Genomic DNA, 27,912 nt, shown 5'->3' with positions numbered 1-27,912 from the left:
ACATTGCAAGACACTCACTGAATCTGGTGTTCCACTAGTACTGAATGAGTCCATGTACTGCCTGCTGCTTATAGAAAGAGTTTCAAATGGAACAAATGACTGTTGCAAAGGGGAACCAGTCGGTCCGCCCAAGGCGAGGCCATCTTTAAAATACAACTCCAAAAGCTTCACTTGAGGTTTTCCTAGCCTTCGACAAGGGCTAAGGGCTTGTTAATTAAGCCTGGGGCAAAAGTTGTCCTTAACATGTGATTCTATGGGAGTGGAGGAGCATTGGCCTTAAAGGGTAGGTAGCATAAATGTAACCACATGTAACATGGATTTTCAGGCCCCCCCACTGCTTCACAGTGCTACAGACCCGGTGTCATTCCCGGGCTGTGTCACAACCGGGCTGTGTCACAACCGGCTGTGATCGGGAGTCCCATAGGGTGGCGCACAATTGACCCAGCATCATACGGGTTAGGGGAGGGTTAGGTCATTTATTTGGCTCATCGCGCTCTAGCGACTCCTTGCGTCGGGCCAGGGGCCTGCAGGGGGAAAAGTGTTTCCTCCGACACATTGGTGCGGCTGGCTTCCGGGTTAAGCTGCAGGTGTTAAGAGGCGCTGTTTGGCGGATCATGTTTCAGAGGACGCATGACTTGACCTTCACCTCTGAGCCTGTTAGGGAGTTGTAGCAATGAGACAAGGCCGAAAAAGGGGGTAACATTTTTTATAATAATTTAAAAAAAGAATTTGCATCAAAAGTCCCAGCGCAAAGTTACACCTCACTTTCCCCCCCTTTCTAGTTATTACATAAAACTGATCCGAATGATGAAGAATGTCTAAATCAGTCTGGAAAAAACATTTGTGGGGTGTGATGTAATATGGAGGTCCTGGCAAGCCAGCCTATTCCCTATAATGTAAACTCCAACATAAACAACTTTGTTTGCACTCTACAGCCAACTTACAAGCAAATACTGTACGAATACATTGTTACAAGTCAGCTTGTAAGATTGCTAGCCAACTAGCCTGCTAACATTAGCCCTACTAGACTTCTAACATTATCCGTACCAGCCTGCTAACATTAGCCCTACTAGCTTTCTAACATTATCCCTACCAGCCAGCTAACATTAGCCCTACTAGCTTTCTAACGTTATCCCTACCAGCCAGCTAACATTAGCCCTACTAGCTTTCTAACGTTATCTCTACCAGCCTGCTAACATTAGCCCTACTAGCTTTCTAACATTATCCCTACCAGCCAGCTAACATTAGCCCTACTAGCTTTCTAACGTTATCCCTCCAGCCTGCTAACATTAGCCCTACTAGCTTTCTAACGTTATCCCTACCAGCCTGCTAACATTAGCCCTACTAGCTTTCTAACGTTATCCCTCCAGCCTGCTAACATTAGCCCTACTAGCTTTCTAACGTTATCCCTACCAGCCTGCTAACATTAGCCCTACTAGCTTTCTAACATTATCCCTACCAGCCAGCTAACATTAGCCCTACTAGCTTTCTAACTTTATCCCTACCAGCCTGCTAACATTAGCCCTACTAGCTTTCTAACGTTATCCCTACCAGCCTGCTAACGTTACATTAGCACTTCATGAGTCAGTAAGTTGCCATCAACACCTAGCTCACAGCTACATTAAAGTAAAACCAATGTTTTTGAAATACATAACCACAGCTAACCAGTTATCAGAGAATTGTAAGGGAGTGTGTACGCTTATTACTATGAAATTATTAACAGGGCTATAAATCAATTATAACTACGATCAACTTATGGGCAATTAAGTTCTCAAAATGACAGGCAATGTATCCTTGGAGACAGTAAATATCTTTACAAAACAAATATATCTTTGTTTGCAAGTGCATCGGTGATGTTGTACCCACGGTGACTATTAAAACCTTCCCCAACCAGACACCGTGGATTGGTTGAACTGACAGCATGAGCCACTGCTTTTAATCATGGCAAGGTGACCGGAAACATGACCGAATACAAACAGTGTAGCTATTCCTTCCGCAAGGCAATCAAACAAGCTAAGTGTCAATATAGAGAGAAAGTAGAGTCACAATTCAACGGTTCAGACACAGGACATGTGACAGGGTCTACAGTCAATCACGGATTACAAAAATAAAACCATCCTCATCGCGGACACAGATGTCTTGCTCCCAGACAAACTTAACAACTTCTTTGCTCACTTTGAGGACAGTACAGTGCCACTGACACGGCCCGCTACCAAAACCTGCGGGCTCTCCTTCACCGCAACCAATGTGAGTAAAACATTTAAATGTGATAACCCTCGCAAGGCTGCCAGCCCAGACGGCAACCCTAGCCGCGTCCTCAGAGCATGCGCAGACCAGCTGGCTGGTGTGTTTACTAACATATTCAATCAATCCCTATCCCAGTCTGCTGTTCTCAAAACATGCTTCAAGAGGGCCACCATTGTTCCTGTTCCCAAGAAAGCTATCGTCCCGTAGCGCTCCCTTCCGTCCTCATGAAGTGCTTTGAGAGTCTAGTCAAGGATCATATCACCTCCACCCTACCTGACACACTAGACCCACTCCAATTTGCTTACCGCCCCAATAGGTCCACAGACAACGCAATCACACTGCACACTGCCCTAACCCGTCTGGACAAGAGGAATACCAATGTAAAAATGCTGTTAATCAATTACAGCTCAGCATTTAACACCATAGTACCCTCCAAACTCGTCATCAAGCTCGAGACCCTGGGTCTCGAACCCCGCCCTGTGAAATTGGGGCGTGGACTTTCTGACGGGCTGCCCCCAGGTGGTGAGGGTAGGAAACAACATCTCCACCCGCTGATCCTCAGCACTGGAGCTCCACAAGGGTCCGTTCTCAGCCCTCTCCTGTACTCCCTGTTCACCCATGACTGCGTGGCCATGCATGCCTCCAACTCAGTCATCAAGTTTGCAGACGACACTACAGTGGTAGGCTTAATTACCATCAACGACGAGACGACCTACAGGGAGGAGGTGAGGGCCCTCAGAGTGTGGTGTTAGGAAAATAACCTCACAGTCAACGTCAACAAAACAAAGGAAATTATTGATGACTTCAGGAAACAGCAGAGGGAGCACCCCCCCCCCTATCCACATCGACAGGACAATAGTGGAGAAGGTGGAAAGTTTTAAGTTCCTCAGCGTACATATCACGGACAAACTGAAATGGTCCACCCACACAGACAGCGTGGTGAAGAAGGCGCAACTGCGCCTCTTCAACCTCAGGAGGCCTAGAAATTTGGCTTGTCACCAAAAACACTCACAAACTTTTCCAGATGCACAATCGAGAGAATCCTGTCGGGCTGTATCACCGCCTGGTACGGCAACTGCTCCGTCCAGAACCGTAAGGCTCTCCAGAGGGTAGTGAGGTCTGTACAACGCATCACCGGGGGCAAACTACCTGCCCTCCAGGACATCTACACCACCCGAGGTCACAGGAATGCCAGAAAGATCATCAAGGACAACAACCACCCAAACCACTGCCTGTTCACCCTGCTATCACCAAGAAGGCGATGTCAGTACAGGTGCATCAAAGCAGGGGCCGAGAGACTGAAAAACAGCTTCTATCTCAAGGCCATCAAGAATGTTAAACAGCCATCCCTAACATTGAGTGGCTGCTGCCAACATACTGACTCAAATCTCTAGCCACTTTAATAATTAAGAAGTGGATGTAATAAATATATCACTAGTAACTTTAAACAATGCCACTTTACATTTGGCTCATCGCGCCCCAGCGAGTCCTTGTGGCGGGCCGGGAGCCTGCAGGCTGACTTCGGTCCTTAGTGGAAGGGTGTTTCCTTCCACACATTGGTGCAGCTGGCTTCCCGGTTAAGCCAGCGGGTGTTAAGAAGCGCGGCATGTCGAGTCATGTTTTGGAGGACACATGACTTGACCTTCACCTCTCCCGAGCCAGTTGGGGAGTTGCAGTGATGAGACAAGATCAGAAATCACAAAATGTATTACATTGGATTATGTTGGAGACTTCCATTGTGGGTTATGCATGGATGACCAAGCTGTTTGCTACTGGTTTAAACAGACAGCTCGGTGCATTCGGGGTGTCAATACTTCTTACAAAAACAAGTAGTGATGTTCTGTTCTGTTAGACAGGTAACTCTTTATCCACAATATAGCATGGGCATGTGAAGCCATAACACATACGTTTTTCCAGCAGCAGACTATGATTGATCATGTCAAAAGCCGCACTGAAGTCTAACGAAACAGCCCCCACAATCTTTTCATCATCAATTTCTCTCAACCAATCATCAGTCATAACCTCACAGTCAGGGTAGCCTAGTGGTTAGAGTGTTGGACTAGTAACTGTAAGGTTGCAAGTTCAAACTCCCGAGCTGACAAGGTACAAATCTGTCGTTCTGCCCCTGAACCCACTGTTCCTAGGCTGTCATTGAAAATAAGAATTTGTTCTTAATTGACTTGCCTAGTTAAATAAAGGTTTAACATTTTTCAAAATTGTGTTAGTGCTGTGCATATTGAATGTCGTTCCCTATAAGCATGCTGAAAGTCTGTTGTCAATTTGTTAACTGTAAAATAGCATTCATTGTATCTGGTCAAAAAAAAGGTTTGGGACAGGCTGATTCGTTGGCTATTTGATTAACTTAGGCCAGGGCAATTGTTCACACACATTCCGAAACTATTCAGACTTCTAAAAACCTGGTTTTGCTTTGCCATTATTGGGTATTGTGTGTAGATATATGAGGGGGAAAAAACTATTGAATCCATTTTAGAATAAGGCTGTAACATAACATAATGTGGAAAAATTCAAAGGGTCTGAATACTTTCCAAATGCACTGTATTGTTCACATAAATGGAGGTCACTTTGTACACTCTCATGACATCTTCCACTGCATGTGTGAAGATTGTGATTGCACAGATCAAATCAACATTTATTTGTCACGTAGTCCAAATACAACAGGTAAAGTGAAATGATTACTTACAGGCCAACCAGGCCTAACCAATAGTGCGGAAAAAAGGTGTGTGTATGTAGGTAAGTAAAGAAATAAAACAACAGTAAAAAGACATTTGAAAATAACAGTAGCAAGGCTATATACAGACACTGGTTGTTCAGGCTTATTTAGGTAGTATGTACATGTAGGTATGGTTAAAGTGACTGCAAATATGATGAACAGAGAGTAGCAGTAGCGTAAAAAGAGTGGTTGGCGGGTGGTGGGACACAATGCAGATAGCCCGGTTAGCCAATGTGCGGGAGCACTGGTTGGTCTGGCCAATTGAGGTAGTATGTACATGAATGCAGAGTTAAAGTGACTATGCATATATGATAAACAGAGAGTAGCAGCAGCGTAAAAGAGGGGTTGGGGGGGGGGGGGGGGGGCACACAATGCAAATAGTCAGGGTAACCATTTGGTTACCTGTTCAGGAGTCTTATGGCTTGGGGGTAAAACTGTTGAGAAGCCTTTTTGTCCTAGACTTGGCACTCCGGTACTGCTTGCCATTCGGTAGTAGAGAGAACAGTCTATGACTGGGGTGGCTGGGGTCTTTGACAATTGTTAGGGCCTTCCTCTGAACCGCCTGGTGTAGAGGTCCAGGATGGTATGCAGCTTTGCCCCAGTGATGTACTTGGCTGTACGCTCTACCCTCTGAAGTGCCTCAGAGGCCGAGCAATTGCCGTACCAGTCAGGATGCTCTCGATGTTGCAGTTGTAGAACATTTTGAGGATCTCAGGACCATTGTCAAATCTTTTTAGTTTCCTGAGGGGGAATAGACATTGTCGTGATCTCTTCACGACTGTCTTGGTGTGTTTGGACCTTTCTAGTTTGTTGTTGATGTGGACAGCAAGGAACTTGAAGCTCTCAACCTGCTCCACTACAGCCCCGTCGATGAGAATGGGGGCGTGCTCGGTGCTCCTTTTCCTGTAGTCCACAATCATCTCCTTAGTCTTGGTTACGTTGAGGGATAGGTTGTTATGCTGGCACCACCCGGCCAGGTCTCTGACCTCCTCCCTAAAGGCTGTCTCGTCGTTGTCGGTGATCAGGTCTATCACTGTTGTGTCGTCTGCAAACTTAATGATGGTGTTGGAGTCGTGCCTGGCCATGCAGTCGTGGGTGAACAGGGAGTACAGGAGGGGACTGAGCATGCACCCCTGGGGAGCTCCAGTGTTGAGGATCAGCGTGGCAGATGTGTTGCTACCTACCCTCACCACCTGGGGGCAGCCTGTCAGGAAGTACAGGATCCAGTTGCAGAGGCAGGTGTTTAGCCCTAGGTTCCTTAGCTTAGTGATGAGCTTTGAGGGTACTATGGTGTTGAACACTGAGCTGTAGTCAATGAATAGCATTCTCACATAGGTGTTCCTTTTGTCCAGTTGCGAAAGGGCAGTGTGGAGTGCAATAGAGATGGCATCATCTGTGGATCTGTTTGGACGTTATGTAAATTGGAGTGGGTCTAGGGTTTCTGGGATAATGGTGTTGATGTGAGCCATTACCAGCCTTTCAAAGCACTTCATGGCTACAGATGTGAGTGCTACGGGTCTGTAGTCATTTAGGCAGGTTGCCTTTGTGTTCTTGGCCACAGGGACTATGGTAGTCTGCTTGAAACTCAATCAGGGACATGTTTAAAATGTCAGTGAAGACACCTGCCAGCTGGTCAGCACATGCCTGGAGCACATGTCCTGGTAATCCGTCTGGCCCCGCAGCCTTGTGTATGTTGACCTGTTTTAAGGTCTTACTCACGTCGGCTACGGAGAGCGTGATCACACAGTCATCCGGAACAGCTGATGCTCTCATGCATGCCTCAGTGTTGCTTGCCTCGAAGCGAGCATATAAGTGATTTAGCTCGTCTGGTAGGCTCGTGTCACTGGGCAGCTCACGGCTGTGCTTCCCTTTGTAGTCTGTAATAGTTTGCAAGCCCTGCCACAACCAACAAGCGTTGGAGCCGGTGTAGTATGATTCAATCTTAGCCCTGTATTGACGCTTTGCCTGTTTAACGGTTCGTCGCAGGGCATAGCGGGATTTCTTGTAAACTTCCGGGTTAGAGTCCCGCACCTTGTAAGCGGCAGCTCTACCCTTTAGCTCAGTGCGAATGTTGCCTGTAATCTATGGCTTCTGGTTGAGGTATGTACGTACAGTCACGGTGGGAACGACGTCCTCGATGCACTTATTGATAAAGCCAGTGACTGATGTGGTGTATTCCTCAATGTCATCGGAAGAATCCCGGAACATGTTCCAGTCTGTGATAGCAAAACAGTCCTGTAGTTTAGCATCTGCTTCATCTGACCACTTTTTTATAGACCGAGTCACTGGTGCTTCCTGCTTACATTTTTACTTGTAAGCAGGAATCAGGAGGATAGAGTTGTGGTCGGATTTACCAAATGGAGGGCGAGGGAGACCCTTTGTACGCGTCTCTGTGTGTGGAGTACAGGTGATCTAGAATTTTTTGGTTGCACATTTAACATGTTGATAGAGATTTGGTAGAACTGATTTAAGTTTCCCTGCATTAAAGTCTCCAGCCACTAGGAGCGCCGCCTCTGGGTGAGTGATTTCCTGTTTGCTTATTTCCTTATACAGCTGACTGAGTGTGGTCTTAGTGCCAGCATCTGTTTGTGGTGGTAAATAAACAGCCTGCAACTTTTCACAATATACTCTACTTCAGGCAAGCAAAATCTAGAGACTTCCTTAGATTTTGTGGACAAGCTGTTGTTTACAAATATGCACAGACCTCCCCCCCTCGTCTTACTGGATTGTGCTGTTCTATCCTGCCGGGGCAGCATATATCCCGCTAGCTGAATATCCATGTCGTCATTCAGCCACGATTCCGTGAAACATAGGACATTACAGTTTTTGATGCCCCATTGGTAGGATATTCGTGATCGTACCTCATCTAATTTATTGTCCAATGATTGCAAGTTGGCAAGTAATATTGACGGTAACAGCAACTTTCCTACTCGCCTTCTGCGTGTACGGACGGACGAGGCATCCGGCTCTTCATCCTCTGTACCTGCGTCGCTTCCTCTTGCGAATAACTGGGATGTCGGCCCTGCCGGGTGTTTGGAGAATATCATGTGAGTCTTGCTTGTTGTTGAAAAAATCTTTGTCTAATCTGAGGTGAGTGATCGCTGTCCTGATATCCAGAAGCTCTTTTCTGCCATAGATACGGTTGCAGAAACATTATGTACAAAATAAGTTACAAATAACGCAACATCCCCCCCCCCCCCCCCCCCAGCCATTTCTTCCGGCGTCATTTTAGCGATATCAAATAGCATCCCTTTTGTGGATACATTTTTGGTAATAACTGTACACACACATCTCAACACATTTAACCATGTGATTTTCAGTCTGTTTACACTGTTTGCTTGAGGAAATAAGAGAGGTTGAGGCAATTGTGTCGCAGTGTATTGTGCAGAAGTACCTTGGCTGAGTCATCATCATCAAAACTCTTCATCAGAATCCTGCTCTGTCCATGTCTCCAGCAAAAGTTAGAGTGCCCTTTGGTTCAAACCTGCCACCCCTGTTGCTAATAGTAGAAGCTTTGATGAAGACTAGAGGCACAGATAGAACAATGAGACAGATATTTCACCAAGATGTATAAATGTGAAGCATCCGCTTGGCGTTTCCACTTACTACCAAATATGGTGGTGAGAAGAAGCCTAGTGGCTGGCAGTTGGAGAAGATGGAACGATATGGATTTTGGCTGACATTCTGCAAATGTTCTCATCGATGATCTCAATACAGTCTTCTGTTCCCAAAAGTAGAATCTGTTATGAACAGAGTGGACTACGTTTTGTAGAATTTTTACACTTTGCCAAAGTTTCCATAAATTGCTTGTTTAGAAGGAGTACAAGGGCAAATTTAGTTATTGCACACGTGCACTTCAGAGTAGGTGTTCCCTACGGAAATATGCAAATAAATGCTAGAACGTGCCAATAGGATCTCGCTAGCTCGTGCTTGGCTCTGCCCCCCTCCTTGCTTGTTCTGCCCACTATGACCAATTTGTTCCTATTGGAAACGACAGGCTGTGGTCTTTCTTGGGTTAGTTATAAACATCTTTGCTAGAGGTGTGAGATGAGCAAAAGAGAAGGCCGACTCCTGCTGTGAGCTTGCTGTGAGTGGTCCTCCATCTTCCTTTGGCCAGTGAAGAGAGGGAATCCTTGTGTATTGTTATTGTGGTTGACATCTGGCCTGGATGTGTTCATTTGACGCTTCTCTACAGAACTGTATTTGCAGTTAACGTTATCTTAGCCAGCAAACTAGCCAGCCAGAAACCATTATAAAAATGAAGACCAGCGAGCACAGGCATTAACCCACAGAACATGACTAAATCAAAACCCGCCAACAGATTAAACAAAACAAAAAAAGCTAAGACAGAGTGGAGACTTACATATTGACGGCTGTGGCCCATCATGGCAAGGACTGTAGGCTGAGTTAGCTACAAAACAAAGAGAGAGCCAGCGAGAGAGAGGCACTTCTGGTGTGATAAGTCTAGCTAGCTTTTTAGCCAGCTAACTAGTCTTGCCAGCTAGCATATCCCTGCAGAGGAAACTTTCACCAGATATGAAATGTCAAGATGTCTTACAAAAGCAGCGACTCCGAGCATAGCAGAAACTGTGTTTCCTCTGGGCCTGACCATTTTGGAAAATCTGATGAAGATGAGGTGGTGGCAGAGCAGGCAGCTGAGGCAGGGATCACTTTCGCGTTTCGATTTGACCCAGATGCATGGCACAGAGAGCTTGCTGGTGCTGAACTTGTCGTGCGCGATGCGGCTCCACGTGTAGGGAATGTTGATTGGTAATATGGCTAGCTAGTTTGCTACTGAGAAGTTTGCTACACCCTATAATATCACTTATTTTGTTACTACTAGTGGGTGATATAATGCAACATTCTGACTTCCCCACAATCTACTTGGATGTCAATGTGCTGCTCACAGCCTACAATTCCTATCGGCAGGACCACACCCAGGATGCTGACACCGAGTCCATACTCAACACGAGTTAGCTAATCTTTAAATAAAATCCTCATTTGAATGCAATCAAATTATGTTACACCACTCCCCCTACCAATAGTAATAAACTTTTCCCCTTTATTTTTAGAAAGTTCAGACAGTCAGTTGATCAGCTGGATTTGGAGCTATCTGGGGCGGTACAACCGTGTGCAGTCAATGGGATAAGAAATAGGTTCACAAAATGAGGAGAACATGCCCTACACAAGCTTCAAGTGCCCCCCACTTGGGGCTCCCGAGTGGCGCAGCAGAAATCAGCTTAGGGCTAGAAGCAGGTGTGTTGATGGCAGCGTGACATTAGAAGGCTGATGTTGGACTGAGGTGGTAATCAGGTTCCTAGAGAAAGAGACAGGGAGAAAGATAGAAAAAATAATTACGAAGTTACTCAAACATTTAGACTTTGAATCAACTCCCCATCAAGTAACTGATGCAAGCAGTAAAATTAGATTTAAAAAAACACCTTATGGAACAGAGGGGACTGTGAAGCAACACAAACATAGACACACACACAATAGCATATGTACTATACACATGGATTTAATACTGTAGATATGTGGTAGTGGTGGAGTAGGGGCCTGAGGGCACATAGTGTGTTGTGAAATCTGTGAATGTATTGTAAAGTTTTAAAAATGGTATAAACTGCCTTAATATACAAATATTACGACACCGTATTTTACCAATGAGATAACAACAATACTTGCTGCATGAGTACTGTCTCGAGTCATTCCAGAGCAGGCTGGAGAAGCTGAGGCACGAGGAGAGCCACCCGCATATAGAAAAAGCCCATTATATAATCCCTCATTGCCTGGTCCTTCATGGGATGCTGAAACTGGCTACAGAGTGGTGGAGGTGATTTCAGGATCCTGGTGTCTGACTCGTCCTCCGGGAGTAGGGGGGGACAAACCACAGCTTCCACTATTTTGGCAGCATAGTCTGTAAAGACACAAATAATAACAGGCATTTCAACATTTATATAATTTGACCTAATTGTATATCCAAAATTCTTGGCCCTTGGGAAGGAGAGGGAGTACCTCAGCAGGTTGTCTTTTCTCACTGCCTGCATCCGTCCGCTGTTCTCATTGTAATGCAAGGCTGGGGCGGCAGGTAGACTAGTGGTTAGAGCGTTGGACTAGTAACCGAAAAGTTGCAAGATCGAATCCCCAAGCTGACAAGGTAAAAATCTGTCATTCTGCCCCTGAACAAGGCACTGTACCTAGGCCATCATACTAATAAGAATTTGTTCTTAACTGACTTGCCTAGTTAAATAAAGGTTAAACATTTTTAAAAAAGACTGCAAGATCTAAAACAAAAAGGATAAAAAATTCCATGAGAGCACCAACCCAAAGTTGGGTTCCAATTGAGAGACACAAACAATGGAAAGGGTTTTGATACACTTGACTGTAATAATGACAATTTCAGTAGTATTGCTTTACCAACACTGCATGCATTCCCTCGTGGGAGAAGGTAGCGCTTCGACAGGAAATGCAGCATCAGAGAGTGGTACTCCTAGCCCTGATTTCTGGTAGTCAGTGGATCGTTGCGAGATGTCCTTCAGGATCAAGGCTCCATGTAGAATCTTCTCCAAACCCATTGAGGTCCCAGAGTCTGGAATTTGATTTAAAAACAGAATGAACAGAATGAATATTGTAAGATTGGCTGTTCTGTAAAAATGCATGTACTACATGCAGGATATGTACACTGACTTAGTTCCAGCCACTCCTTTGTTCGTTCCTCTGCTTGCAGTGGTGTATGATGACACAAAGGCATGAGTGGCATCAGTAGGTTGGTATGCTGGTTCTGTATGTGGTACAGTGTAACATTTCCATTTTGGCACAATCATTTCCCTGCTTTCTTCAGGAGTCACATGACCAGTAGGGGTGGTTGATAGTGGAGTTCCGCCACTGCCCAACATCAGCACACCCTCTCGAGTGGTGTCAATTGTCTTGTGTAGAGCTAATCACAGTAGAAAATGGGTAATACAAATGTACACATGGATGAGTAGAATAGTCGTACCCACTTATACAGTATAATGACACAAAGTTAAATATTTCTTACATTTAGCCAAATATCAAAGCGATGCTTTGTATCTGGCATGTTCTCCCAGATCCATTTAACGATCTGTCTGTTTGGGTCAGTGATGAGGGTTCCAACCACCAGCTCAGCACTGCTTAGTCCTCTTCAACTCCTCCAGATCACACCACGTGGCACTCTTCACCTCATTGCTCTTAGATACAAACAAAAAATAAATGCACTTAAATGCACAATGCAATTAAGCAAATCAGCTTTGACACATCAATGTAACAAATTGTTGCATGATTTTACAGTATAACAATAGACAACATACGGTGCATTCGGAAAGTATTCAGACCCCTTGACATTTTCCACATTTTTGTTACGTTACAGCCTTATTGTAAAATGGATTACATTGTTTTTTCCCCCTCATTAATCTACACACAATACCCTATAATGACAAATCAAAAACAAGTTTAGAAATGTTTGCAAATGTATTACAAATAAAAAAAACAGAAATATGACATTTACAGTACTCAGTTCTTTGATGAAGCACCATTGGCATTGATTACAGCCTTGGGTCTTCTTGGGTATTCAGAGACTTGTCCCGAAGCCTCTCCTGCGTAGTCTTGGCTCGGTGCTTAGGGTCGTTGTCCTGTTGGAAGGTGAACCTTTGCCCCAGTCTGAGGCCCTGAGCGCTCTGGAGCAGGTTTTCATCAAGGATCTCTCTATACTTTGCTCTGTTCATCTTTTCCTTGATCCTGACTAGTCTCCCAGTCCCTGACTCTGAAAAACAACCCCGCAACATGATGCTGCCATGACCATGCTTCACCGTAGGGATGGTGCCAGGTTTCCTCCTGACGTGCCGCTTGGCGTTCAGGCCATAGAGTTCAATCTTGCTTTCATCAGACCAGAGAATCTTGTTTCTCATAGTCTGAGAGTCTACAGGTGCCTTTTTGCAAACTCCAGTGGGCTGTCATGTGCCTTTTACTGAGGAGTGGTTTCCGTCTGGCCACTCTACCATAAAGAGCTGATTGGTGGAGTGCTGCAGAGATGGTTGTCCTTCTGGAAGTTTCTCCCATCTCCACAGAGGAAATCTGGAGCTCTTTCAAAGTGACCATTGGGTTCTTGGTCACCTCACTGAACAAGACCCTTCTCCACCAATTGCTCAATTTGGCCGGGCGGCCAGCTCTAGGAAGAGTCTTGGGGGTTCCAAACTTTTTCCATTTACGAATGATGGAGGCCACTATGTTCTTGGAGCCCTTAAATGCTGCAGATATACCCTTCCACAGATCTGTGCCTTGACACAATCCTGTCTCTGCGCTCTAAGGACAATTCCTTCCACTTGGTTTGGCTTGGTTTTTGCTTTGACATGCACTGTCAAATGTGGGACCTTATAGACAGGTGTGTGCCTTTCGAAATGATGTCTAATCAATTGAATTTACCACAGGTGGACTCCAATCAAGTTGTAGAAACATCTCAAGGATGATCAATTGCACCTGAGCTCAATTTCGAGTCTCATAGCAAAGGGTTTAACCTCTCTGGGATATGTGGGATGCTCTAGCCGGATGAAATGCATGCCCAAATTCAACTGCCTGCTACTCATCCCCAGAGGATATGTCTGATGGGAAGCTAGCATCCCACCTGGCCAAGAGCCAGGGAAATGCAGAGCGCCAAATTCAAATAAATTACTATAAAAATCAAACTTTCATTAAATCACACATGCAAGATAGCAAATTAAATCTACACTTGTGAATCCAGCCAACATGTCAGATTTTTTATCTGAGGATAGCACCTCCGTAAACAAAGAGAGAAAAGCATATTTCAACCCTGCAGGCGTGACACAAAACGCAGAAATAAAAATATAATTCATGCCTTTGACAAGCTTCTTTTGTTGGCACTCCAATATGACCCATAAACATCACAAATGGTCCTTTTGTTCGATTAATTCCGTCGATATATATCCAAAATGTTCATTTATTTGGCGCGTTTGATCCAGAAAAACACTGGTTCCAACTTGAGCAACTTGATTACAAAATATCTCAAAAGTTACCTGTAAACTTTGCCAAAACATTTCAAACTACTTTTGTAATACAACTTTAGGTATTTTTTAACGTAACTAATCGATAAAATTAAGACGGGATGATCTTAGTTCAATACAGGAGTAAAATAAACTGTAGCATGCTTTCTGGTCACGCGCCTCTATCTAATAGTACACTTCACGTGACCCTCGTTCAAGATGGCCGTACTTCTTCATTACACAAAGGAAAAACCTCAACCAATTTCTAAAGACTGTTGACATTCAGTGGAAGCGATAGGAAAGTGACCTAAAAAAAATATATTCTGAATGGTTTGCCCTCGGGGTTTCGTCTGCTAAATAAGTTCTGTTATACTCACAGACATGATTAAAACAGTTTTAGAAACTTCAGAGTGTTTTCTATCCAAATCTACTAATAATATGCATATCCTATCTTCTGGGGATGAGTAGCAGGCAGTTGAATTTGGGCATGCATTTCATCCGGGCGTAAAAATACTGCCCTCTGTCACCAAGAAGTTAAATACTTATGTAAATATGGTATTTCTGTTTTTTTGATAGATTTTTAAATGTGTCTAAAAACTTGTTTTCGCTTTGCCATTATGGGGTATTGTGCGTAGATTGTGCGTAGATTGATGAAGGGGAAAAAATATTTAATACATTTTAGAATAAGGCTGTAACGTAGAAAAATGTGGAAAAAGTCAAGGGGTCTGAATACTTTCCGAATGCTCTGTAAATGTATTACATTTACAGAGCCCTCTTAGGGCTAGGGGGCAGTGTTCGGAAGTTCGGATGAATGACGTGCCCAAAGTAAACTGTCTGTTACTCAGGCCCAGAATCTAGGATATGCATATAATTGGTAGCATTGGATAGAAAACCCTCTGAGGTTTCTAAAACTGTTAACATAATGTCTGTGAGTATAACATAACTGATATGGCAGGCGAAAACCAGAGGAATCTTTTTTGAGGTCACAGGCCATTTCAATGCTAGTCTATGGAATATACAAACAAATAGCTCCCAGATTGCAGTTCCTATGGCTTCCACTAGATGTCAACAGTCTTTAGAAAGGGTTTCAGGCTTGTTTTCTGAAAAACTAACGGGTAATTGTAGTTTTTCCCAAGGTGTCTCTCATTAGAAAAGTAGTCTTGTTGCGCGTGTGAATGAGGTGCGCGCTCTTCGTTATTCATCTTCCCTATTGAACATACTATTCTCCGTCTTAAATTTGATCGTTTATTTAGATATTAGAGTACCTGAGGATTAACTAGAAACATCGTTTGACTTGTTTGGATGAACTTTACTGGTAACTTTTTGGATTCGTTTGTATGCATGTTGAAAGAGTGGATTACTGAATCAAGCGCGCCAACTAAACAGATATTTTTGGGATAGAAAGAAGGACTTTATCGAACAGAACAACCATTCATTGTGTAGCTGGGACACTTGGGATTGCAAACAGAGGAAGATCTTCAAAGGTAAGTGATTTATTTGATTGCTATTTGGGATTTTGTGACGCCTGTGCTGATTTGAAAAAGTATTTTGATGTGGGGCGCTGTCCTCAGATAATCGCATGGTATGCTTTCGCCGTAAAGCCTTATTCAAATCTGATAACGCGGTTGAATTAACAAGAGGTTAAACTTTTAAATGATGTAAGACAATTGTATGTTTATGAATGTTTAATATTACAATTTTGTCATTTGAATTTGGCGCGCTCCAGCTTCACCGGATGTTGTCGATATTGATCCTGATAGTGGGATCTGTGCGCTACGGGGTTTTAACAATTTATATATTCAGGATCTTGTTGATTCTCTTTTCAACATCAGTGAATGTCCCAAACTTTGCAGAGTGGCCAGACTATCACTCCGGTACTATCACTCCATATGCTGCCAAGAACAGATCTCCACCCATTTCTTTGAGGATTTCGATGGTGCCACTCTGCTCGACATCCCATGTCCTGAAGACTGCTGGCTCAAGGTGGCTATGCTGGTGACAGAAGAATGTGCTGCAATGAATGGTGGCCACTCCCATCATGCAAAGCATTCGGAGGACATTGGTCGGCATACAACTTGACACCAAAATGTCAGCAAAAATGAGAAGATTGCTTGCTGGCACCCTCCCAATCATAGGCTGGCTGGATCATTCTCTCACATGGTTGCGCGAACTGCAGATCTGCGTGATGTTGAGCGCTGTTCGTCTGGCTGTTGACGTAGTCTCTGGAATCTCCACACCAAACACAGACATGGAAAAGCTTCATCAGTTGGGACTGGAAGACATAACAAGTATTTCCTCATCCAGACTGGCTGAAGCTTCAGGCTCCCTGAGAGTGAATAAAATACATGTCAGACCTTATTAGAATGGCAGACATTTTTAAGGAGGCTGTAGGGCAAACCAAGTTGTGTTCACAATTTACAATATGCACGTCACTACTCACCCAATGATCACATCTTCCTCTTCCTCAGCTTTTATTCTAATCAATTGTATTGACAGCTGTTTCACAATAACTGCCTGGTCATGACGTGAGGTGAGAACTATAAATGTGACATATGAGAAGACAAAACAACATATCAAATCCAAAGTAACTAGGGCAGACATATAAGATGATGACACACCAATGCATCTAGTATGTGGCATTACAAATGACACCTGTGTGCCTTTATGACACATTCCAGTTACATGCTAGCATGGCCAGTAGCTAACGTTCGCCTGCTGGAACTAGCTAAGTACACCGGTTGTCCATATGACGTTGACAAATAGTACATTGTGGATAGTTCAGAAGTTTACATACACTTAGGTTGGAGTCATTTAAAACTCGTTTTTGTTTGAATTTTTACCCCTTTTTCTCCCCAATTTCGTAGTATCCAATTGTGTAGTAGCTACTATCTTGTCTCATCGCTACAACTCCCGTACGGGCTCGGGAGAGACGAAGGTTGAAAGTCATGCGTCCTCCGATACACAACCAACCAAGCCACTGCTTCTTTAACACAGCGCACATCCAACCCGGAAGCCAGCCGCACCAATGCGCCGGAGGAAACACCGTGCACCTGGCCACCTTGGCTAGCGTACACTGCGCCCAGCCCGCCACAGGAGTCGCTGGTGCGCGATGAGACAAGGACACCCCTACCGACCAAGCCCTCCCTAACCCGGGCGACGCTAGGCCAATTGTGCGTCGCCCCACGGACCTCCCGGTCGCGGCCGGTTACGACAGAGCCTGGGCGCGAACCCAGGACTCTGATGGCACAGCTGGCGCTGCAGTACAGCGCCCTTAACCACTGCGCCACCCGGGAGGCCCTAAAACTCGTTTTTCAACCACTCCACAAATTTCTTGTTAACAAACTATAGTTTTGGCAAGTCGGTTAGGACATCTACTTTGTGCATGACATAAGTAATTTTTCCAACAATTGTTTACAGACAGATTATTTCACTTATAATTCACTGTTTCACAATTCCAGTGGGTCAGAAGTTTACATACACTAAGTTGACTGTGCCTTTAAACAGCTTGGAAAATTCCAGAAAATAATGTCATGGCTTTAGAAGCTTCTGATAGACTCATTAGCATAATTTGAGTCAATTAGAGGTGAACCTGTGGATGTATTTCAAGGCCCAACTTCAATCTCAGTGCCTCCTTGCTTGACATCATGGGAAAATCAAAATAAATCAGCCAAGAACTCAGAAACAAAATTGTAGACTTCCACAAGTCTGGTTCATCCTTGGGAGCAATTTCCAAACGCCTGACAGTACCACGTTCATCTGTACAAACAATAGTACGCAAGTATAAACACCATGGGACCACGCAGCCGTCATACCGCTCAGGAAGGAGACGCATTCGGGTCTTCTAGAGATGAATGCACTTTGGTGCGAAAAGTGCAAATCAATCCCAGAACAACAGCAAAGGACCTTGTGAAGATGCTGGAGGAAACAGGTACAAAAGTATCTATATACACAGTTAAACGAGTCCTATATCGACATAACCTGAAAGTCCGCTCAGCAAGGAAGAAGCCACTGCTCATGGGGACAAAGATCTTACTTTTTGGACAAATGTCCTCTGGTCTGATGAAACTGTTTGGCCATAATGACCATCATTATGTTTGGAGGAAAAAGTAGGAGGCTTGCAAGCCAAAGAACACCATCCCAGTCGTGATGCACGGGGGTGGCAGCATCATGTTGTGGGGGTGCTTTGCTGCAGGAGGGACTGGTGCAATTCACAAAATAGATGGCATCATGAGGAGAGAAAATGATGTGGATATATTGAAGCAACATCTCAAGACAACAGTCAGGAAGTTAAAGCTTGGTCACAAATGGGTCTTCCAAATGGACAATGACCCCAAGCATGCTTCCGAATTTGTGGAAAAATGGCATAACGACAACAAAGTCAAGGTATTGGCGTGGCCATCACAAAGCCCTGACCTCAATCCCATAGAAAATTTGTGGGCAGAAATGAAAAAGCGTGTGCGAGCAAGGAGGCCTACAAACCTGACTCAGTTACACCAGCTCTGTCAGAAGGAATGGTCCAAAATTTACCCAACTTATTGTGGGAAGCTTGTGGAAGGCTACCTGAAGCGTTTGACCCAAGTTAAACAATTTAAAGGCAATGCTACCAAATACTAATTGAGTGTATGTAAACTTCTGACCCACTGGGAATGTGATGAAATAAATAAAAGCTGAAATAAATCATTCTCTCTACTATTATTCTGACATTTCACATTTTTTAAATAAAGTGGTGATCCTAACTGACCTAAAACAGGATATTTTTACTAGGATTAAATGTCAGGAATTGTGAAAAACTGAGTTTAAATGTACTTGACTAAGGTGTATGCAAACTTCCGACTTCAACTGTACGTAAAAATGCTAAACACAACTATGTTTGTAGTTATAGGTAACCAGATCATGACTACAAATAAGTTACTAAGTGTTTGACCACACTTTGATGTTACTCTGGTGAGTAAAAACGAATGCCTCCTACCCTTTAACCTCAGGCTATCTAAACTCAGCCTTGATCAGGGAAGGGTAGACTAGTGGTTGGTGTTAAGCTCAGGAACCACAGGAGCAGGCACAGTCATTTTCTTAAACTGATCCCACACCACTATTAGGAAGAACATTCAGAGCCTATGAAGAGGAGGAGAGCTTTTATGAGTTAGATCATTAATTGATTAATAACTGTCATAGTTGATGCCTAGGATCAAATGACTAATCGTTTTGATTTTATTCGTCACTTTTCTTCCAGTTTTATGTATGGAGAGCTGACGGACAAGAAGACAATAGACAAAGTCAGAGAGACATTTGATAATTATGAGTCCAACTGCTTTGAGGTCTTGCTATACAGGAAGAACAGTGAGTGTTCACATTGTATATGTACTGTATATTCTATTCTATTGTATAAAAAGGAAAATGTAAACAAAATGTACCTTATGAGATAAGCAACTGTTACTACTACATTGTAACGAATCCATTCTGTCTGCAGGGGCGCCAGTGTGGTTCTATATGCAGGTGGCCCCCATCAGGAATGAGAATGACAAAGTGGTTCTCTTCCTGTGCACCTTCAAAGACATCACTGTCTTCAAGCAGCCCATCGAGGACGAGTCCACTTCGGGTAAGGACGAGTCCACTTCGGGTAAGTCTCGATCATGCTGAACTGTGGCTGTTTGCTTGTTCTGAAGAGCCAGTCTATGAATTACTGGAAATAAAAAGGTCTTGTGATTGTTGTGGGCAGAACCTACAGAAGATGTGGGTGTTTTTACCCTCTCCTCCTAGATGAGTGATGCACGTTGTCAGGACTTTGCCCCCCCCCCCCCCCCCCCCCCCCTGCGCGGTGCAGACTCCCCATCACCATGCCTCGTCAGAGACTTACTGCTGGGAAAACCAAGCTCATGGGATTGGAAGATGACTAACACATGATGATCAACACATGATGATTAATATGGGCTTTACATGCTGTTAATGTTGGGAGCAGGTTGACCAGAAACAATAACATGACAGTTAGGGATATTGTCAAAAGGTGACGTTTTGTTGAACATTTTACAGGACGTGCAACTTCTATTGTTGTTGTCGTTTTTAGTCAAGTTAGTCCCCCAAAAAATAATGAGTCCATTTACATGTATACATTCCATTCATACATTTTACAAATAAAATCATACAGTCTCAATTTACAATTTAACATTAAAAGTTCAGTATGTCAACTACTCACAATGAAGCCATTGAAATCCTCCGGGGTGAAATGAGCACCGCATACAATGCCCGCGGTTCCACTTAACGTTACTCTAATCCGTTTATATTTTCCACTATTTTGTATTTTATTAGGAGCTTATTAGTATCTGTCCTCTAATTGCTTGTGATGACCTTACCATAGAATGACTGCTGTGTTTCCAGACCTTGTCAAGGGGTCACTGATTAGGAGTGGACCCAGAGCAGAGCTGTAGTGTGAACTGTCGCAGTGTTCAGTGTTATGGGATGGCAGACATGGATGGGTCTGAAGGGTATGGAAGCTGAATGCTGACACTATAGAAACACAACCTCCTCATGCTATAGCTCAAGCTGCTCCCACAGCTCAACACCCATTCACATCAGTTGAGGAGGAGAGACTCCATCTAGACTGATTAGCCTTTCCACATGTATTCGTCCACGCATTGAATTCAAAAGTGTTAAGTATTCACTGTCAGTGTTTCCCCTAGGATTTTTGTTCAGTAGTGGTGGGGGGGTTGCTACTAGTGTTAGTGCAATGACATGCTAGCTGTTCCCATAGACTTCCAGTCATTGAGCCAACGACTATCTCATAGTTTTTGCATTGGTGGCAACAATTCAGCAGCCACTGGAGCTAAAGGATTCGAGGGGGTACTCTGCCTGTATTTGAGCAGAAATTATTTGATCATCATATGCAGTTTGTTCGGGGGTGATGCTTGGATTTGGTTCTTGCTATTTTTAACTTCGCCACATTGTATTAGGTTCTTCTGGTCGGGTTGTTTTCTTTTTGTTTTCTCGAGGGCTAGCAGAATGCACATTAGCCGGTTTTACAAGGCTCTTTTGGGCTATTACAGTAAAGATTGGGGGCTCTTTACATGGTCGGTGTAGAGTGCTGCTTTGCCCTGGCGGTATACAATGAGTTACACAACTCCTAACACTCTCTTCATCCGAGGGGAGGTCAGTTGTATCTGTTGCAGTGCCATTGTGAGTAGGCTGCCGCTGTGGCCTGTGTGGGTCTCTGCCACTGGTCTCCTTTCACCTTGCTGCCCTTTGGGAAAAATAGCTGAATTAACCTACTTTTGAAAGGAAGTGAAAGAGGATATGAGGTTAGAGACCCTGGAGCTGAGGGCTATTTCAAATCCCTGTTTCTCTCTGTGGTAATGGCACCTGAAAGGGTTTGACTGATCTTATATTTCATCCTGTACAGTCTTCACATTATTATGGTTTATACAGCCAGCGTGAGAGTGGGGCTGTAGTTATAATATTTGCCATTTAGCAGACACTTTTATCCAAAGCAACTTACAGTCATGCGTGCATACTGGGTCCCCGGATTCAAACCCACTATCCTGGTGTTGCAAGTGCCATGCTCTACCAATTGAGCTACAGAAGACCCAGAACTTTGCTGTGCATGCCTAGTGCCTACATCATCACTGTGACTTTGAATCCGTAGCTGCTGGTTTTACAACAAGATAAAGTCATCTTTAGATGAAGTCATGTATTAATGTATGGTTAATAGCGTATGCTTTCAGTGTTTCTCAAAGTGTATATAATTTATGTACCCTTTCCACACGACCAAGCTGTGCTAAATGTGTCATTGTTTTTTATGTCTGCAGGATGGAGCAAGTTTGCACGGCTGACACGGGCACTGACACATAATAACCGCAACACCAGCCACCATACCACACCACAGCAGCTCACTCCTATGAGCAGCCATGAGGTCAGCCAACCCAAGCAGTCCCGTCTGGCAGAGGTAAGTGCTGTGTCACATGTAGAGCTGGGAGTAAACCAGGTTAGGGTTGTGGTGTAGGGAGTTAGACAGACAATCATCATCCTGATCACCTCTTCCATCACATTCAGGTCCTGGGCCTAATGCAGAGAGAGAGGACAGACTATTAAGACTATTAACATACAGGGGCTAAACAGAGAGAAAAACAGAGATGGCCAAAACGTTTTATTTTATTTTATAACAAACAGAAGAGCAGATACAAGAGAGGACTTTTAGGTAGAAAATTGATTGACCTAATGTTTGACTGTACACACATACAAACACACACACCTCCCCATACATACTGTACGTTCAAGTTTTATTAGCCGTATGTACGGGATACTCTTGCTATACACCATAAGCATAACATAAGAAGGCACAATTTATAGTCCAATATTTACATGTGTTTTGAAGAAGGGAGGATTGCGGGTCAAGTGTTTAAATTGTGAAGTATTTAGCTGTGATAATAAGTCTGTTGGCAGCAGTTGTGATGTGTGTGAAGCATAAATGTATATGAGTGGATGTGTGGATGTCTGTGTGGGTGTGTGTGTGAGTGAGTGAGTGCATGTGTGTGTGCTAAGGTGCGGAAAAGAGCAGGTGGTCAGTCCAGTGAAGGGTGTTCCGCAGTCTGGTGGTTTGTAGATAGAAACTGTCTCTGAGCCGGTTGGCATCAGACCTCATGCTCCAATACTATCTGCCAGATGGTAAGGAAGTGAACAGCTCATGACTGGGGTGTGGGGGTTCTTGATAATGCTGCGGGCCTTCCTCAGGCACTGTTTCGAGTAGATGTCCTGGATGGGTAAGAGCACGATCCAAGTGATGTGCTGGGCCTTGCGGCCGTGGACGGAGTAATTTCCGTACCAGGCCGTGATGGAACTGGTCAGGACTCTCTCAATGGTGCAGCGGTAGTATTTGGAGAGGAACCACATTTCTTCAGCCGCCTCAGGAAGTAGAGACGCTGTTGCACCTTTTTGACAAGAATGGTGGTGTTGTTGGTCCATGTCAAGCAGTCGGTGATGTAGATGCTAAGGAACTTAAGTCTCTCTACTGCAGTCCCATTGACAATCAACTCCTTTGTTTTGCTGACATTGAGAGAGAGTTTGTTGTCCTGGCACCACAATGCCAGTTCACTTACCTCCTCCCTATAGGCTGACTCGTTATTATTGGTTGTCAGGCCTACAACTAAGCTGTCGTCAGGAAACTTGATGATGGAGTTGGTGTCGTGCAAAGCCACAGTCGTGGTCGAAAAGGGAGTACAGCAGAAAGTTGAGGAAACACCCCTGGGGGACCCCTGTGTTAAGAGTCAGTGTAGAGAAGGTGTTGTTGCCAATCCTCACAGCCTGTGGTCAGGAAGTCCAGAATTCAGTTGCAGAGGCTGGTGTCCAGACCCAGGGCTCTGAGCTTGGTGTCGAGCTTGGAGCGAGCAATAGTCTTGAATGCTGGACTGTAGTCAATGAACAGCATTCTCAGATGTGTTTACGGCCGTTTGAGTAGCGATGGAAATGGCATCTTCCGTGGATCTGTTGGAGTGGTAGGCAAATTGGCATGGGTCCAGTGTGCCTGGCATGCTGGCCTTGATGTGGGCCATGACCAGCTTCTCGAAGCACTTCATGATGACCGGGGTGAGTGCGAAGGCATGATAGTCATTTGGGCATGTCACCTTATTTTTCTTGGGCACTGGGGTGATGGTGGTCTCCTTGAAGTTGGTGGAGACTACAGCCTGGGACAGGTACAGGTTAAAGATGTCAGAGAAGACAGCTGGTCAGCACACACTCTGAGGACGTGGACAGGGATGCCATCTGGGCCGGCAACTTCGTGAGTATTTACTCTTTTGAGAGTTTTCCTCTTGCCAGCCTTGAAAAGCGAAAGCACCTGGTTGTCCGGATCAGCAAAATTGTTCCTGGATGGCTCGGTATTGTCTGCCTCGAAGCGAGCATAGAATGTGTTAAGCTCATCTGGGAGGGAGGCTTCGGTGGGCTGGATTTGCCTTTGTAGTCTGTGATAGTCTGTAGTCCTTGCCACATGCGTTGCAAGTCTGAGATGTTAAACATCAATTAACATCCATCCTGCAGTATGGGCTCCCAGCAAGGTACGGATATCTATGTTCATCCAGGGTTTTTGGTTAGGGTATGTCCGGATTGTTATTGTGGGTACAACATCATCAACACATTTACTAATGAAGCATGTGACTGACAATGTATTTTCCTCAATGTTGATGGATGAGTCCTGGGTGGGTGAATCTTTGAACATATTCCAATCACTATTCTCAAAACGGTCCTGCAGCACTGAGTCTGCCTTCTCTGTCCTCTGTCGCCCGCGACAATAAAGACTGCTTCCGGATGAGAGGATTCTTGCTGGCTAATGATCTTGTACAGTTCGCTGTGGGCTGTGGCTGTACTGGGCATCATTAATATTGCATGCATAGCAGTGAGACGGAGGCAGTGTGCCGCGAGCACTTTCACTGTCTCCGTCTGCTGGAAACTCAGATGACTTGTTTTGGGACGAGCCATGTTCACTTTACCTTATCTTTTCCCTAGCTAAGTGACCTTACCTGGCTGTCTAACTGTCCTGAGTCATCTATTGATGTTTCAGGGCAGTGGATTATTTGACATAAACCTTAGTGTTGGATTTTCAATCCTGCCCCTTTGGTAAGTACCGATGAACAACATCTACAGTGCATTCGGAAAGTATTCAGACCCCTTGACTTTTTCCACATTTTCTTATGTTACAGGCCTATTCTAAAATTGATTTAAAAAATAAATCTACACACTATACACCATAATGACAAAGTGAAAACAGGTTTTTAGAACTTTTAGCAAATGTATAGAAAACGAACTGAAATACCTTATTTATACAAGTATTCAAACCCTTTTCTATGAGACTTGAAATTGAGCTCATGTGCATCCTGTTTCCATTGATCATCCTTGAGATGTTTCTACAACTTGAATTGAGTCTATATGTGGTCAAATCAGTTGATTGGACATGATTTGGAAAGGCACACACCTGTCTGTATAAGGTCCCATGGTTGACAGTGCATGTCAGAGCAAAAACCAAGCGATGAGGTTGAAGGAATTGTCCGTAGAGCTCCGAGACATGATTGTGTTGAGGCACAGATCTGGGGAAGGGTACCAACACATTTCTGCAGCATTGAAGGTCCCCAAGGACACAGCGGCCTCCATCATTCTTAAATGGAAGAAATTTGGAACCACCAAGACTCTTCCTAGAGCTGGCCAAACTGAGCAATCCGGGGAGAAGGGCCTTGGTCAGGGAGGTAGCAGGGACTGAGAAACTAGTCAGGATCGAGGGAAAGATAAACGGAGCAAAGTACAGAAAGTTCCTTGAATGAAACCTGCTCCAGTGCGCTCAGTACCTCAGACTGGGTCGAAGGTTCACCTTCCAACAGGACAACAACCCTAAGCACTCAGCCAAGACAATGGACGAGTGGGAAAGTCTCTGAATGTCCTTGAGTGGCCCAGCCAGAGCCCGGACTTGAACCCTGTGCAGCAACGCTCCCCATCCAACCTTGACAGAGCTTGAGAGGATCTGCAGAGATTAATGGGAGAAACTCCCCAAATACAGGTGTGCCAAGCTTGTAGCGTCATACCCAAGAATACTCAACCCTGTAATTGCTGTCAAAGGTGCTTCATCAAAGTACTGAGTAAAGGGTCTGAATACTCATGTAAATGTGATATTTCAGTGGCAAACATTTCTAAAAACGTGTTTTTGTTTGTCATTATGGGGTATTGTGTGTAGATTGATGAGGGAAAAAAACAATTTAATGAATTTCAGAATAAGGCTGTTACGTACATTTTTTGGGAAAAAGTGAAGGGGCCTGAATACTTTCCGAATTAAATGTATCAACATGAAATGATACTTACTGTCAATTCATGCAAAGGGGATTGTGATTTGGATTTTGTGATTTGCTTACCCCTACCGGTCTCTCTCAGACAGAGAGGTAAGACTAAATCAAACCTCAGTAAAGAAGGATGAGTTTTAATATCTCTTCTCATTTACATAACCAATAACAAGATGTCTGAGTGGGTTTGTAATATCTGGGGAACATTCAATAAATTAGGCAGGTGATTCATCTGAAGAGCATCTGACGTCTCACATTGAGTATGCGGAATGTCAGATGTGCTGCTATTTCTCTGAGAAGGTTTTTGTGTGCTTAATTGAAGTTCTCATTTTGCACAGCGCTTCTGGTCTTGACTGAGGCCTGTTTGATTGGCACATCTGATGATGAGGATTAGATGAGAATTGTAGCCTCTGTTTATCTTCTCAGCGAGCACCCAACCCGCTTTTATAACATGGAGTCAGGAAGCCCCATTCCTGATATAGTCTGTATGAGATGAGAACAATCAACTTTAACATGGACAGTGTCTCCTCCTCCTATAACTGTCAGTCCCTTTCTTTCTTTCTCTCTCTCTCTCTCTCTCTCTCTCTCTCCATCCCTCTGTGTGCGCTCAGGTTCTCCAGCTAGGCTCAGACATCCTCCCCCAGTACAAACAGGAGGCTCCTAAGACTCCCCCTCACATCATCCTCCACTACTGCACCTTCAAGACCACCTGGGACTGGGTCATCCTCGTCCTCACCTTCTACACGGCCATCATGGTGCCCTACAACGTGTCCTTCAAGACCAAGCAGAACAACATTGTGTGGCTGGTGCTGGACAGTGTGGTGGATGTCATCTTCCTGGTGGACATCGTACTCAACTTCCACACCACCTTCGTGGGGCCCGGTGGGGAGGTCATCTCAGACCCCAAGCTGATCAGGATGAACTACCTGAAGACCTGGTTCGTCATCGACCTGCTGTCCTGCCTGCCCTATGACATCATCAATGCCTTTGAGAATGTGGATGAGGTACGGTAGGCTGGCTCGGGGAAGGGGTGGTGATGGTTTAGGATCTTTGAAATTGTATTTCTTTTTTGTAATTATCTTTTTATTAGAATGTTATTTTCTTTTAATAGGGGTTACATAGACAACCAAACAAAGTGCACCACACAGACTAAGTACAATCAAAGGAATAAATAAGGATACAGCAAAACATTATACAAAAAGGCAGTCATAAAATGGAGAGAAAACAATATACACAAACATTACAATTATAACACAGGCATTTATGGGAGGTTTTCTACATAGGACAACAATGGAGACCAAATTTTCCAAAATGTATCAGACCTCTGGTGTAAATCAAATGTACATTTCTCTAGAGCTTGGATAGCAGAAGCTTGAAAGCCACATTCTCGCAGATGGTACTTCAGGTGTGGACCATAATAACAATATACATTTTTTGGCTAAGTAAACAAGGGTATTGAACAGATGTTCAGAGTCAGGGTCAAACATGACGTTACAATCAAAATAGAGCAAATATAACTTTGGTGAAAAAGCTAATTATCTACCCAAGATATTCTGTATGTGTAAGTGAATATCATTCCAATAAGACTGGATTATGCTACAGTACCTAAAAACGCACATGAAGGTGCCAGTATCCTGTTTACATTTGAAACAGAAATGTGTTGCATTGGAATACATTCTGTGAAGACGGACAGGTGTAAAGTAGGTTCTAGGAAAAAATGTGAAATTTAGCTCGTATGCTTATGGGGGTGCATTTGGGGTAGACCCTTTTGCAGATAGAAGCCCATTCTTCCTCACCAAATGCATGTCCAATGTCTCTCTCCCAAACATGTCTCAACGCAGCATAGGATGAGGCACTTCTGTTCAATAAAATATAATATATATGGAGATTAAACCTCTCCGAACGGTAGGATTCGTAAATAGTTTCTCAACTTCAGTCATTTGAAAACGTAGTTTATCGACTTTCTTCTGACCCTTTATGAAGTGTTTAAGTTGTAGGTATTTGTCAGTTGTACTTCTAACAGTTGCTTCTTATGTCGGCTCTGAAATCCAGAAATGTGGGCTTCTGTCAAAACCACTTTGCCTGATGAGCTCTAGACGATTTTCAGTCCTCCAGGAGA

General features: G+C 44.2%; 2 protein-coding genes across 2 annotated transcripts in view; one reads left to right on the top strand and one right to left on the bottom strand.

Moving 5' to 3' along the window:
* kcnh5b (potassium voltage-gated channel subfamily H member 5b) overlaps positions 1-27,912 on the top strand; it is an 81,890-nt gene that overhangs the window by 1,869 nt on the left and 52,109 nt on the right. Inside the window, exons 3-6 of the mRNA XM_021574250.3 lie at positions 19,220-19,326; positions 19,457-19,606; positions 21,786-21,922; positions 26,405-26,797. Coding sequence (XP_021429925.1) covers positions 19,220-19,326; positions 19,457-19,606; positions 21,786-21,922; positions 26,405-26,797 — 787 coding nt within the window. The remainder of the gene's footprint in view (positions 1-19,219; positions 19,327-19,456; positions 19,607-21,785; positions 21,923-26,404; positions 26,798-27,912) is intronic.
* Positions 473-16,239, bottom strand: LOC149975223 (uncharacterized). The gene is given in 6 exon segments (XM_090211774.1): positions 473-524; positions 10,943-11,068; positions 11,252-11,259; positions 12,015-12,135; positions 15,767-15,852; positions 16,147-16,239. Coding segments are annotated over 6 exon segments (486 nt in total).

This window comes from Oncorhynchus mykiss, chromosome 19 (assembly GCF_057628025.1).
Source record: "Oncorhynchus mykiss isolate SJ-2025 chromosome 19, ASM5762802v1, whole genome shotgun sequence".
In the NCBI taxonomy this organism is placed as follows: Eukaryota; Metazoa; Chordata; class Actinopteri; order Salmoniformes; family Salmonidae; genus Oncorhynchus; species Oncorhynchus mykiss.
This window is presented reverse-complemented; position numbering and strand designations above follow the sequence as displayed.